This window comes from Salmo trutta, chromosome 5 (assembly GCF_901001165.1).
Source record: "Salmo trutta chromosome 5, fSalTru1.1, whole genome shotgun sequence".
In the NCBI taxonomy this organism is placed as follows: Eukaryota; Metazoa; Chordata; class Actinopteri; order Salmoniformes; family Salmonidae; genus Salmo; species Salmo trutta.
The window spans coordinates 62476142-62490282 of record NC_042961.1 but is presented as its reverse complement, the minus strand read 5'-3'; the positions used below and the strand labels follow the sequence as shown (position 1 = coordinate 62490282).

At 45.0% G+C, this 14141-nt stretch overlaps 1 protein-coding gene across 4 annotated transcripts in view; it reads left to right on the top strand.

Annotated features, from left to right (window-relative positions):
* Window positions 1–603: 603 nt before the first annotated feature.
* Window positions 604–14141, top strand: part of LOC115194743 (SH3 domain-containing protein 19) — a 45411-nt gene continuing 31873 nt past the window's right edge. Inside the window, exons 1-3 of one of the 4 annotated variants that reach the window (XM_029754654.1) lie at window positions 604–1250; window positions 6324–6357; window positions 13014–13133. In XM_029754654.1, coding sequence (XP_029610514.1) covers window positions 1139–1250; window positions 6324–6357; window positions 13014–13133 — 266 coding nt within the window. In that variant the 5' untranslated portion in view covers window positions 604–1138. The remainder of the gene's footprint in view (window positions 1251–6323; window positions 6358–13013; window positions 13134–14141) is intronic. The other 3 variants (XM_029754655.1, XM_029754653.1, XM_029754656.1) reach the window with 3 other exon arrangements.

Here is a 14141-nt window from a genome sequence, read left to right as displayed (position 1 = left end):
GAGTGTTGTGTTTTTGTTTACATTTCTGAATATTACATGTTCCCATTAGCACCGTTACATTTAAGAAGTACAATTTATTTTACTTTAGCCTTATTGTAAGTAAGGAAACCGAGCGGCATATTTTCCCATAATAAACAAAAGTCATCAAGAATATTATCAATTATAAATCCACAAACTATCTTGCCATCATTTCTTTACATGTAGACAATGCCAAAATAAATATATTGTCATGATCTTTTTTTGCATACATACAAAGCCAAAATAAATGATAAACTGTTTCTGGATGCTCAACACAAAAAAAAGTACAGTTAATGTTAATATATTTGTTGAGTTTCTTCAGGTAAATGATTCACAGGTTAGTAATACTTATGAATCATTCTGAAAGAGACCTTTGACCTTGTCACCAAGCAGGTGTTTGTGTTGGTAATAACCAAACCTTTTTTCAAACAGATATTATTGACAAATGTATCCCAGTAAATTGTGACATAAGGAATAGATAGATAGAACATCCCTTTGAAGTAAAGTATGTGTATAAATATTGTTTCGAGGGAGCAAGGAGAAAACACACGTTTCCTACTGGAGAATCAACTGGACTAAGCGAGAGTCTCTGAAGAAGTTGAGGTCAGGTTACGCCTCTAAACCGCATGTTTAGCGCAATTTATCTTAAATATTTTTCAAATGAGGCAAATGAACAACAGAAAAATGGAGACTGATTGTTGCAGCTGTGATAACTGGTAACGTCCACATGCCAGGTCCTCTTCCTGCTCTGACGTGGTGACGTGTTGGAGCTGGTCAGACAAACTACCTATTATTCACAAGTCTCTGCTCTTATTATCCGCAACAAATAGCTATTGTTTTTTTTCATCTCTTTGTGATCATTTTTACACAATCCCAACGTTGGCGAAGGATATTCACGGTAGTCTACTTGTTTTGGGGAAAGGTTATACGAGTTGTTGTGTAGTTTAGGTAAAAGTCGCACGGCGCTGGCCGCTCGTCGGTTTCTATGCGGTAGGGACATGTTGTTATCCATTGTTATGGATTTGTAGCACTAGTTGTCTTCAGTCAAGCACTAGAGTAGTCTCTCTCTCTCTCTCTCTCTCTCTCTCTCTCTCTGTCTCTCTCTCTCTGTCTCTCTGCGATGGCCGAGGCGAGGAGAATGGAGGACGAACAGCAGCAGAGTTTGAGAGGGGAACCGAGAGGGGAACCTGTCGTAAGGAGACAGCCTCCACGACCGACCAACTCATCTGGAGGTAACATCTCACCAAACAACATTCCACCGGAATAGTTTATGTATCAACACACATCTGTTGTTTGTGCTGTGTGTGTTTAGTTTTAAAGTACATTGTCAGTGTGATGGATGTATTGCATCATAAGAAAATGATACAAACCAGTGTAGTGTTATTTATTATGTTTTTTTACCTACACTCCTCTGTAACAGTGGCGGTTCTAGACCATTTCAACTGGGGGGGGGGGGGGCAAGCTGGGGCCAGTTGTACTGTTAGAGGGGCCAGTTGTACTGTTAGAGGGGCCAGTTGTACTGTTAGAGGGGCCAGTTGTACTGTTAGAGGGGCCAGTTACATTAGATGTTATTGTTGTCATATCGTTTTCTTCACTGCATTAGCAGGCAAAAGACCATGTTCATAATCATCATCGTTGCCACTGTCTAAATAACGGATGTAAATCGTGAATTATAATTATTCACGTTTTAACAGTGAAACGTCCAAACCGCACCTGCATCCCAATCATCTGATTGATCTCAATCAGTTTCATGGGAATATGCATTTTTGATCTTGTTGAATTACTGTTTCGTGAGCCAGGGCCCGGCGGCAGAACGAATCAGTCGGACGGCCATTTCACGTCCGTAGTCACATTTTATCACGGTCCTGTGTGCAAGCGCTAGCACAGTTGTTTTTAATGGGTTTTAACACCAGAGTTTTCACCACTTCCGAATTCGTGAGAAATGACGTTCCAACCCCCATTCATCGCAAGCGAACAACAGCCTTTTCCAGGCCCTCTGTTTCCCTCAACAGCCTTTTCCAGGCCCTCTGTTTCCCTCAACAGCCTTTTCCAGGCCCTCTGTTTCCCTCAACAGCCTTTTCCAGGCCCTCTGTTTCCCTCAACAGCCTTTTCCAGGACCTCAGTTTCCCTCAACAGCCTTTTCCAGGCCCTCAGTTTCCCTCAACAGCCTTTTCCAGGCCCTCAGTTTCCCTCAACAGCCTATTCCAGGACCTCTGAGTTTCCCATGTCAGTGACCTCGGGACAGACAGCTGTTTTTTGCGCAAGGGAAAAATGTTTCCACTGGATTTATGTGACTGACCAGCTCAATTCGGTCTTATGTAGCAAAATTAGAAATTGTATTTTACATTGGATAAAAGTAGAGACTCAGCGCTAGAAAATGGTGTATCATACACTACAGTTGAGGAACAATGGGAAAGTAGTTCTGCTTTGAAAGTTGATAAACTTGTAACACCACTTTTTGAGAAATTGGCCTGTGAATGTTTTAGTGCACCTACTGGAAAGCTCTTCTTTGTCTCCACCCATTCAGCATCGTTCACACCCTCTTAAGCTTTAGCCCCACCCATCTCTTTAAGGATTCACATGTGAAGCCATGTGGTAAACAACCAAAGATTTCAAGACTAAAGGCCGGTTTACGCTACGCCTAAAGGCTGGTTTACACTACGCCTAAAGGCTGGAGGCCGGTTTACACTACGCCTAAAGGCCGGTTTACACTACGCCTAAAGGCCGGTTTACACTACGCCTAAAGGCCGGTTTACACTACGCCTAAAGGCCGGTTTACACTACGCCTAAAGGCCGGTTTACCCTACGCCTAAAGGCCGGTTTACCCTACGCCTAAAGGCCGGTTTACCCTACGCCTAAAGGCCGGTTTACCCTACGCCTAAAGGCCGGTTTACCCTACGCCTAAAGGCCGGTTTACCCTACGCCTAAAGGCCGGTTTACCCTACGCCTAAAGGCCGGTTTACCCTACGCCTAAAGGCTGGTTTACACTACGCCTAAAGGCCGGTTTACCCTACGCCTAAAGGCCGGTTTACACTACGCCTAAAGGCCGGTTTACACTACGCCTAAAGGCCGGTTTACACTACGTCTGTCGACAGTTGCAGCAGTGACATCGTGAACATTCTATTGTCGTCTGACAACAAACTTGTCGTTGTTGTTATGGGAAAGTATAAACACAAAAATGACAGCAGCCTGGTGGTCCAGTATAGCATAACTAGTGTATTTTAACACCAATAAATTAAACTGTTTTTAATAATAAATGTAGTATATATTTCATTCTAGCAAGTCAGGCAACTAAAAGCAACGTTCATCTTTTATTTCTTTTGTTGTGATTTCTACCCCCCTTTTTAACCACAAATTTTGTGATTATGATCTTGTCTCATCGCTGCAACTCCCCAACGGGCTCGGGAGAGGGGCGAAGGATCGAGTCCTGCGTCCCCCGAAACGTGACTCACCAAACCGCACTCCTTAACACCCTCCCAGCTTAACCCGGAAGCCAGACGCACCAATGTGTCGGAGGAAACACCGTTCAACTGACGATCTGCAGGCGCCCAGCAGCCTTTTCTGTGTGTTCTCTTTTCCACTCCCTCTGCATGTTTACAATCAAATTCCAGAATTTTCTCCATCTCCTTAGCTATCATACTCTAATTCCACTGATTTCAAAACTCGGTCCTCCAGAAAGTGGAGAGCAACACTGATGCAGTTCTACTACGTGATATATTTATAAAAATCAGCGTTAGAAAGGATTATCAACACATACTTAGCAGCTCATGTTATAGACAGAAGCGTGCTACATGGCAGACCAATCAGAACTCATCTCTCGGCATGTCCGGCCCATCCATTATCTCAGCCAATCATGGCTAGCGGGAAGGTTTGTGTCTTTTTCCTTGGCTAAACCAACAAGGTTCGTAATTTAACCATTTTTATTCGCGTTTACAGATGCATACAAGTTTCATTAAGGCACATGACAGTTTGCTTGTTTTCTGCCCCCAAAAAATGCATTTTGATATAAAAATCAAAAGTTTACATTCAAAACCTCTCCTGTGAAGTAGTGACGAGCAACAACATATCTAGTTTCCTGAAACGAGTCACATATTAGATCATGATATTTTTCTCTTTCACATCGAGGCCTGGTCATTATCGACACCGGGAGAGTGTTAGAAAGATGTTTCTAGTACTGTGAGGAACTATTATCATTCACAATGGATGATAAAACAGACTTGGTTGACTTAGGCTACTGTCTGAGAGGCTAGTATTGTTTTAGTCTCTAACTATAGATACTGTCTGAGAGGCTAGTATTGTTTTAGTCTCTAACTATAGATACTGTCTGAGAGGCTAGTATTGTTTTAGTCTCTAACTATAGATACTGTCTGAGAGGCTAGTATTGTTTTAGTCTCTCTAACTATAGATACTGTCTGAGAGGCTAGTATTGTTTTAGTCTCTCTAACTATAGATACTGTCTGAGAGGCTAGTATTGTTTTTGTCTCTAACTATAGATACTGTCTGAGAGGCTAGTATTGTTTTAGTCTCTCTAACTATAGATACTGTCTGAGAGGCTAGTATTGTTTTAGTCTCTAACTATAGATACTGTCTGAGAGGCTAGTATTGTTTTAGTCTCTAACTATAGATACTGTCTGAGAGGCTAGTATTGTTTTAGTCTCTCTAACTATAGATACTGTCTGAGAGGCTAGTATTGTTTTAGTCTCTAACTATAGATACTGTCTGAGAGGCTAGTATTGTTTTAGTCTCTAACTATAGATACTGTCTGAGAGGCTAGTATTGTTTTAGTGTCTCTAACTATAGATACTGTCTGAGAGGCTAGTATTGTTTTAGTCTCTCTAACTATAGATACTGTCTGAGAGGCTAGTATTGTTTTAGTGTCTCTCCCTATTCCCTATATAGAGCGTTATGCATTTTTGGACCAGAGGCTTTTATAGGGTGCTTTTTGAGGTACAATCACAGGCTGCAGTAAGGAGTAGTCTAGCCTTGCTATCCTGTATAATGCATTATAACCTGTACATAGATAAAACCCCACCTGTACTCTCTGCACCTAGAGCTGTAGTTAACACGCTGCAGTAAGGAGTAGAAGTTCAGCTTTATAACACCCTTCATAGCAGCATTATAGGGGATGGGATATATACCACGGCTAAGGGCTGTTTTTAAGCACGACGCAACACTGAGTGCCTGGATACAGCCATTAGCCACAAACCCCCTGAGGTGCCTTATTGCTGTTATAAATTAGTTACCAACGTAATTAGAGCAGTAAAAATAAATGTTTTTTGTCATACCCGTCTTATATGATCTGATATACCAACGGCTGTCAGCCAATCAGCATTCAGGCATTGAACCACCCAGTTTATAATGGCCTAAGATTTGGTTTGATTTGGTAATGTGTTATAACTCAATGCATATGAAAACCTTTTTTAAGCCTCTATACTCTCTGCACTCGGAGCTGTAGTTAATAACAGGCTATAATAAGTTATAATGCAGCTGGAAACATTGATGACTACCCCAGACTGACTGGTGTTTTCTGCTGCTCAACCCCATCACTAGCCTATCACAGCTACGGTCTTTATTTTTAACCAGCCAACCAGATCCAGGGAATGGCAGAGGGTTTCCACATTCTGGAACCCGGAGAGAGAGTTTCATTGGACAGCGGTTTGGTTTCCATCTTTCTTCTGGGTCTTCAGTTTACTCTGTTACGTTCTGGAAGATCCACCAGAACTGCTGGACTTCTGCTGCTGTAATAGTTCTGTGGATGTTTGTTTTATCTGAATCACAGACAAGAGGAACTTTAGATGCTGGGGAGTTATCAATATTTAATATATTGGACCAGGTAAGTTTGACTTGAGAATTAATTCTCCTTTTATAGAAATGACTAAAGGAGGAGTTACAGGGGAGAAGAGATGAATGAGCTAGTGGAGATATCTTGACCAAGGCTTCTCTCGTCCCCTTTCTCTATTTCACTATCTCCCCTCCCCTCTTTTCTCTCCCTCCCCTCTTTTCTCTCCCCTCCCCTCTTTTCTCTCCCTTTCCCTCCCCTCTTTTCTCTCCCTTTTCCTCCCCTCTTTTCTCTCCCTCCCCTCTTTTCTCTCCCTCCCCTCTTTTCTCTCCCTCCCCTCTTTTCTCTCCCTCCCCTCTTTTCTCTCCCTCCCCTCTTTTCTCTCCCTTCCTCTCTTCTCTTTCTCTCCCTCCCCTCTTTTCTCTCCCTTTCCCTCCCCCTCTTTTCTCTCCCTTTCCCTCCCCTCTTTTCTCTCCCTTCTTCTCTCCCTTCCTCTCTTCTCTGCTCTCTCTCTTTCTCTCCACAGAGCGCTCAGAGAGGCAGAAAGACCACAGACTCAGGTAAGAGATCTGATAGTTTTGACAGACATATTGTGTATCTCAAATAGTACCAGAGTACACTGGGCTCTGGTCTATAGTAGTGCACTATATATAGGGAATAGGGCCCTGGTCTATAGTAGTGCACTATATATAGGGAATAGGGCCCTGGTCTATAGTAGTGCACTATATATAGGGAATAGGGCTCTGGTCTATAGTAGTACCACTATATAGGGAATAGGGCCCTGGTCTATAGTAGTACCACTATATAGGGAATAGGGCCCTGGTCTATAGTAGTACCACTATATAGGGAATAGGGCCCTGGTCTAAAGTAGTGCACTATATATAGGGAATAGGGCCCTGGTCTACAGTAGTGCCCTATATATAGGGAATAGGGCCCTGGTCTACAGTAGTGCCCTATATATAGGGAATAGGGCCCTGGTCTAAAGTAGTGCCCTATATATAGGGAATAGGGCCCTGGTCTACAGTAGTGCCCTATATATAGGGAATAGGGCCCTGGTCTACAGTAGTGCCCTATATATAGGGAATAGGGCCCTGGTCTACAGTAGTGCCCTATATATAGGGAATAGGGCCCTGGTCTAAAGTAGTCCACTATATATAGGGAATAGGGCCCTGGTCTAAAGTAGTGCACTATATATAGGGAATAGGGCCCTGGTCTAAAGTAGTGCACTATATAGGGAATAGGGCCCTGGTCTAAAGTAGTGCACTATATAGGGAATAGGGCCCTGGTCTAAAGTAGTGCACTATATAGGGAATAGGGCTCTGGTCTAAAGTAGTACCACTATATAGGGAATAGGGCCCTGGTCTAAAGTAGTGCACTATATAGGGAATAGGGCCCTGGTCTAAAGTAGTACCACTATATAGGGAATAGGGCCCTGGTCTAAAGTAGTACCACTATATAGGGAATAGGGCTCTGGTCTATAGTAGTACCACTATATAGGGAATAGGGCTCTGGTCTATAGTAGTACCACTATATAGGGAATAGGGCTCTGGTCTATAGCAGTACCACTATATAGGGAATAGGGCTCTGGTCTATAGTAGTGTACTATATAGGGAATAGGGCTCTGGTCTATAGTAGTACCACTATATAGGGAATAGGGCTCTGGTCTATAGCAGTACCACTATATAGGGAATAGGGCTCTGGTCTATAGTAGTGTACTATATAGGGAATAGGGCTCTGGTCTATAGTAGTACCACTATATAGGGAATAGGGCCCTGGTCTAAAGTAGTGCACTATATAGGGAATAGGGCTCTGGTCTATAGTAGTGTACTATATAGGGAATAGGGCCCTGGTCTATAGTAGTGTACTATATAGGGAATAGGGCTCTGGTCTATAGTAGTGCACTATATAGGGAATAGGGCTCTGGTCTATAGTAGTGCACTACATAGGGAATAGGGCTCTGGTCTATAGTAGTACCACTATATAGGGAATAGGGCTCTGGTCTATAGTAGTACCACTATATAGGGAATAGGGCTCTGGTCTATAGCAGTACCACTATATAGGGAATAGGGCTCTGGTCTATAGTAGTGTACTATATAGGGAATAGGGCTCTGGTCTATAGTAGTACCACTATATAGGGAATAGGGCTCTGGTCTATAGTAGTGCACTATATAGGGAATAGGGCTCTGGTCTATAGTAGTACCACTATATAGGGAATAGGGCTCTGGTCTATAGTAGTGCACTATATAGGGAATAGGGCTCTGGTCTAAAGTAGTGTACTATATAGGGAATAGGGCTCTGGTCTATAGTAGTACCACTATATAGGGAATAGGGCTCTGGTCTATAGTAGTGTACTATATAGGGAATAGGGCTCTGGTCTATAGTAGTACCACTATATAGGGAATAGGGCTCTGGTCTATAGTAGTGCACTATATAGGGAATAGGGCTCTGGTCTATAGTAGTGTACTATATAGGGAATAGGGCTCTGGTCTATAGTAGTGTACTATATAGGGAATAGGGCTCTGGTCTATAGCAGTACCACTATATAGGGAATAGGGCTCTGGTCTATAGTAGTGTCCTATATAGGGAATAGGGCTCTGGTCTATAGTAGTACCACTATATAGGGAATAGGGCTCTGGTCTATAGTAGTACCACTATATAGGGAATAGGGCCCTGGTCTAAAGTAGTGCACTATATAGGGAATAGGGCCCTGGTCTAAAGTAGTGCACTATATAGGGAATAGGGTCTATAGTAGTGTACTATATAGGGAATAGGGTCTATAGTAGTGTACTATATAGGGAATAGGGTCTATAGTAGTGTACTATATAGGGAATAGGGTCTAAAGTAGTGTACTATATAGGGAATAGGGTCTATAGTAGTGCACTATATAGGGAATAGGGTGTATAGTAGTGCACTATATAGGGAATAGGGTGTATAGTAGTGTACTATATAGGGAATAGGGTGTATAGTAGTGTACTATATAGGGAATAGGGTCTATAGTAGTGCACTATATATAGGGAATAGGGTCTATAGTAGTGTACTATATATAGGGAATAGGGTGTATAGTAGTGTACTATATAGGGAATAGGGTGTATAGTAGTGTACTATATAGGGAATAGGGTGCTGTTTGAGATATAGACTATTTTTCCTCTGCTATTACTCATCTGCCATATAAATTATGACCTTGCTTTGCACGCCAACACTTGCTGTCGGGCTAGGAGCTGTTAGCATGGCTAGTGATTTTATATGGTTGGCTGAACGGGACTGTAGAGCTGTTAGCATGGCTAGTGGTTTTATATGGTTGGCTGAACGGGACTGTAGAGCTGTTAGCATGGCTAGTGGTTTTATATGGTTGGCTGAGCGGGACTGCAGAACTGTCGGGCTAGGAGCTGTTAGCATGGCTAGTGGTTTTATATGGTTGGCTGAGTGGGACTGTAGAGCTGTTAGCATGGCTAGTGATTTTATATGGTTGGCTGAACGGGACTGTAGAGCTGTTAGCATGGCTAGTGGTTTTATATGGTTGGCTGAGCGGGACTGCAGAACTGTCGGGCTAGGAGCTGTTAGCATGGCTAGTGGTTTTATATGGTTGGCTGAGTGGGACTGTAGAGCTGTTAGCATGGCTAGTGATTTTATATGGTTGGCTGAACGGGACTGTAGAGCTGTTAGCATGGCTAGTGGTTTTATATGGTTGGCTGAGCGGGACTGCAGAACTGTCGGGCTAGGAGCTGTTAGCATGGCTAGTGGTTTTATATGGTTGGCTGAGTGGGACTGTAGAGCTGTTAGCATGGCTAGTGATTTTATATGGTTGGCTGAACGGGACTGTAGAGCTGTTAGCATGGCTAGTGGTTTTATATGGTTGGCTGAGCGGGACTGCAGAACTGTCGGGCTAGGAGCTGTTAGCATGGCTAGTGGTTTTATATGGTTGGCTGAACGGGACTGTAGAGCTGTTAGCATGGCTAGTGGTTTTATATGGTTGGCTGAGCGGGACTGCAGAACTGTCGGGCTAGGAGCTGTTAGCATTGCTAGTGGTTTTATATGGTTGGCTGAGTGGGACTGTAGAGCTGTTAGCATGGCTAGTGGTTTTATATGGTTGGCTGAACGGGACTGTAGAGCTGTTAGCATGGCTAGTGGTTTTATATGGTTGACTGAGCGGGACTGCAGAACTGTCGGGCTAGGAGCTGTTAGCATGGCTAGTAGTTTCATATGGTTGGCTGAGCAGTACTGTAGAGCTGTTAGCATGGCTAGTGGTTTTATATGGTTGGCTGAGCGGGACTGCAGAACTGTCGGGCTAGGAGCTGTTAGCATGGCTAGTGGTTTTATATGGTTGACTGAGCGGGACTGCAGAACTGTACAATCACCCTTCTGAACAATATTTCTGTGACGTATAAGCAGGTTAACCATTATATAGGAATGGAAACACTCGGCTTTAGAACACCAGCTAACTGGAATTCGCCATATTGGCATTGTTGCATCATCGGCAAAATAGTTTTTGTAATTCCTGAATATACCGTGACCTCTGCGTACATTAATTGGCTGGTGTCAAACCATATATGAAAACATGATACATACAGTATTTTGAAAGATAAGAACAAGCCTTTCAAATGAAATAACATACAATAACACAACTTCCTCATGAAGCTAGAGACTTAGAGCAGATGGATACGGCCATAAACACAACCTCCTAATGAAGCTAGAGACTTAGAGCAGATGGATACGGCCATAAACACAACTTCCTCGTGAAGCTAGAGACTTTGAGCAGATGGATACGGCCATAAACACAACTTCCTCATGAAGCTAGAGCCTTAGAGCAGATGGATACGGCCATGAACACAACTTCCTAATGAAGCTAGAGCCTTAGAGCAGATGGATACGGCCATAAACACAACCTCCTAATGAAGCTAGAGACTTAGAGCAGATGGATACGGCCATAAACACAACCTCCTAATGAAGCTAGAGACTTTGAGCAGATGGATACGGCCATAAACACAACTTCCTCATGAAGCTAGAGACTTAGAGCAGATGGATACGGCCATAAACACAACCTCCTCATGAAGCTAGAGACTTAGAGCATATGGATATGGCCATAAACACAACCTCCTCATGAAGCTAGAGACTTAGAGCAGATGGATACGGCCATAAACACAACCTCCTAATGAAGCTAGAGACTTAGAGCAGATGGATACGGCCATAAACACAACTTCCTCGTGAAGCTAGAGACTTAGAGCAGATGGATACGGCAATAAACACAACTTCCTAATGAAGCTAGAGCCTTAGAGCAGATGGATACGGCCATGAACACAACTTCCTAATGAAGCTAGAGCCTTAGAGCAGATGGATACGGCCATAAACACAACCTCCTAATGAAGCTAGAGACTTAGAGCAGATGGATACGGCCATAAACACAACCTCCTAATGAAGCTAGAGACTTTGAGCAGATGGATACGGCCATAAACACAACTTCCTCATGAAGCTAGAGACTTAGAGCAGATGAATACGGCCATAAACACAACCTCCTCATGAAGCTAGAGACTTTGAGCAGATGGATACGGCCATAAACACAACTTCCTTATTTTGAATAGTGTAACATTTACTGTGCAATTCATGATGGCGCTAACCATACCTCTAATAAACGTTGTTCAGGATCAAAATACCGAAAATAAAGATTTTTCTGTGTTACAAGCAATATGTTTCGTATTAGTGGATGGAATACATCTCTTTGTTTTACACCCTGAAGTGTTTCCATTCCCAATTGTTTTTAAAATTCTTATTTAAAACATAGCTGGGACTACTTTCTCTCTCTCTCTCTCAGCTGTCTCACAGCTGTTGCAGTAAGTATCCCGGTGCGGTGTTGAGGTTAGGCCGGGACTACTTATTTTCTGCCTCTGACACAACCCTGGAACTATGTGGCTCCAGCTTCAGTCGATTGGCATGGTAACAGGCTGGAGAGGCTACTCTGGCTGCGGATAGAAATTTCCCCTCTTCAGATGCTGATCTGGAATCAGTTTAGCCTTAAACTGATGTTAGCCTTTAACCATAAGGAGGGGGAAATGCAAAAACTGACCTTAGATCAGAGTCTGAAGGCAACCTCTTTCCCAGAGGTTTAGGAGATTGTTATTCAATGTCAGGAAGTATATACTGATGCATGTAAGCAAATAGTTTGGAGGAGGAGGGGGAGGGAGGAGTATAGGAAGATGGAAAGGAGGGGGAGAAGAGCAGGAGGGGGGAAGGAGGGAAGAGCAGGAGGGGGGAAGGAGGGAAGAGCAGGAGGGGGGAAGGAGGGAAGAGCAGGAGGGGGGAAGGAGGAGAAGAGCAGGAGGGGGGGAAGGAGGGAAGAGCAGGAGGGGGGAGGAGAGAAGAGCAGGAGGGGGGAAGGAGGGAAGAGCAGGAGGGGGGGAAGGAGGGAAGAGCAGGAGGGGGGAAGGAGGAAGAGCAGGAGGGGGGAAGGAGGGAAGAGCAGGAGGGGGAAGGAGAGAAGAGCAGGAGGGGGAAGGAGGAGAGAGAGCAGGAGGGGGGAAGGAGGAGGAAGAGCAGGAGGGGGGAAGGAGGAAGAGCAGGAGGGGGAAGGGGGAAGAGCAGGAGGGGGGGAAGGAGGGAAGAGCAGGAGGGGGGGGAGGAGGGAAGAGCAGGAGGGGGGAGGAGGGAAGAGCAGGAGGGGGGGAGGAGGGAGAGCAGGAGGGGGGGAAGGAGGGAAGAGCAGGAGGGGGGAAGGAGGGAAGAGCAGGAGGGGGGAAGGAGGGAAGAGCAGGAGGGGGGAAGGAGGGAAGAGCAGGAGGGGGGAAGGAGAGAAGAGCAGGAGGGGGAAGGAGGGAAGAGCAGAAGGAGGGAAGAGCAGGAGGGGGGAAGGAGGGAAGAGCAGGAGGGGGGGAAGGAGAGAAGAGCAGGAGGGGGGAAGGAGGGAAGAGCAGGAGGGGGGAAGGAGGGAAGAGCAGAAGGAGGGAAGAGCAGGAGGGGGGAAGGAGGGAAGAGCAGGAGGGGGGGAGGAGGGAAGAGCAGGGGGGGGGGAGGAGGGAGAGCAGGAGGGGGGAAGGAGAGAAGAGCAGGAGGAGGAAAGAACCGGAGGGGAGAGCAGGAGGTTCAAGTAGGGTATAGGGAGAGTTTCTTCCCCCTCCCCCTTCCAGGTCCTGTGTTAGAAGTGGACTGCTAGCTGGGATGTGTTATGTGTGACTCATGGGTCTGGACATAGTTAGCAGCCAGAAGTTAACATTGCTCTGCTCTGTAGAAACCAGCAGTATACTCAGAAAGTAGAGCAGACAGGAGAGGAACGAAGACAGAACGAGAGAGAACGGCGGACTGTTGAGACAGAGAGACGGAGAGAGGCTGAAGGTACTCTACAGTTTGGGTATGTAGGCCTTTTGTCAACGTTCAAGGTTGTTTGGGATTGTTTTGTCGGGAAGTTTCACTCTTGAGAGGATATGAGATTTCCGCTGTTATCTTTCCCTAAATACTCTGGGTTTCCTCTGAGGGAAGGAAAGACGGACGAAGAGAAAGCACAGGCAGAGAGAACAGTAGACTGTCCAGCTAGACACTACAACAGAGAGAACAGTAGACTGTCCAGCTAGACACTACAACAGGCAGAGAGAACAGTAGACTGTCCAGCTAGACACTACAACAGACAGAGAGAACAGTAGACTGTCCAGCTAGACACTACAACAGGCAGAGAGAACAGTAGACTGTCCAGCTAGACACTACAACAGGCAGAGAGAACAGTAGACTGTCCAGCTAGACACTACAACAGGCAGAGAGAACAGTAGACTGTCCAGCTAGACACTACAACAGGCAGAGAGAACAGTAGACTGTCCAGCTAGACACTACAACAGACAGAGAGAACAGTAGACTGTCCAGCTAGACACTACAACAGGCAGAGAGAACAGTAGACTGTCCAGCTAGACACTACAACAGGCAGAGAGAGAACAGTAGACTGTCCAGCTAGACACTACAACAGGCAGAGAGAACAGTAGACTGTCCAGCTAGACACTACAACAGGCAGAGAGAACAGTAGACTGTCCAGCTAGACACTACAACAGGCAGAGAGAACAGTAGAATGTCCAGCTAGACACTACAACAGGCAGAGAGAACAGTAGACTGTCCAGCTAGACACTACAACAGGCAGAGAGAACAGTAGACTGTCCAGCTAGACACTACAACAGGCAGAGAGAACAGTAGACTGTCCAGCTAGACACTACAACAGGCAGAGAGAACAGTAGACTGTCCAGCTAGACACTACAACAGACAGAGAGAACAGTAGACTGTCCAGCTAGACACTACAACAGAGAGAACAGTAGACTGTCCAGCTAGACACTACAACAGGCAGAGAGAACAGTAGACTGTCCAGCTGGACACTACAACA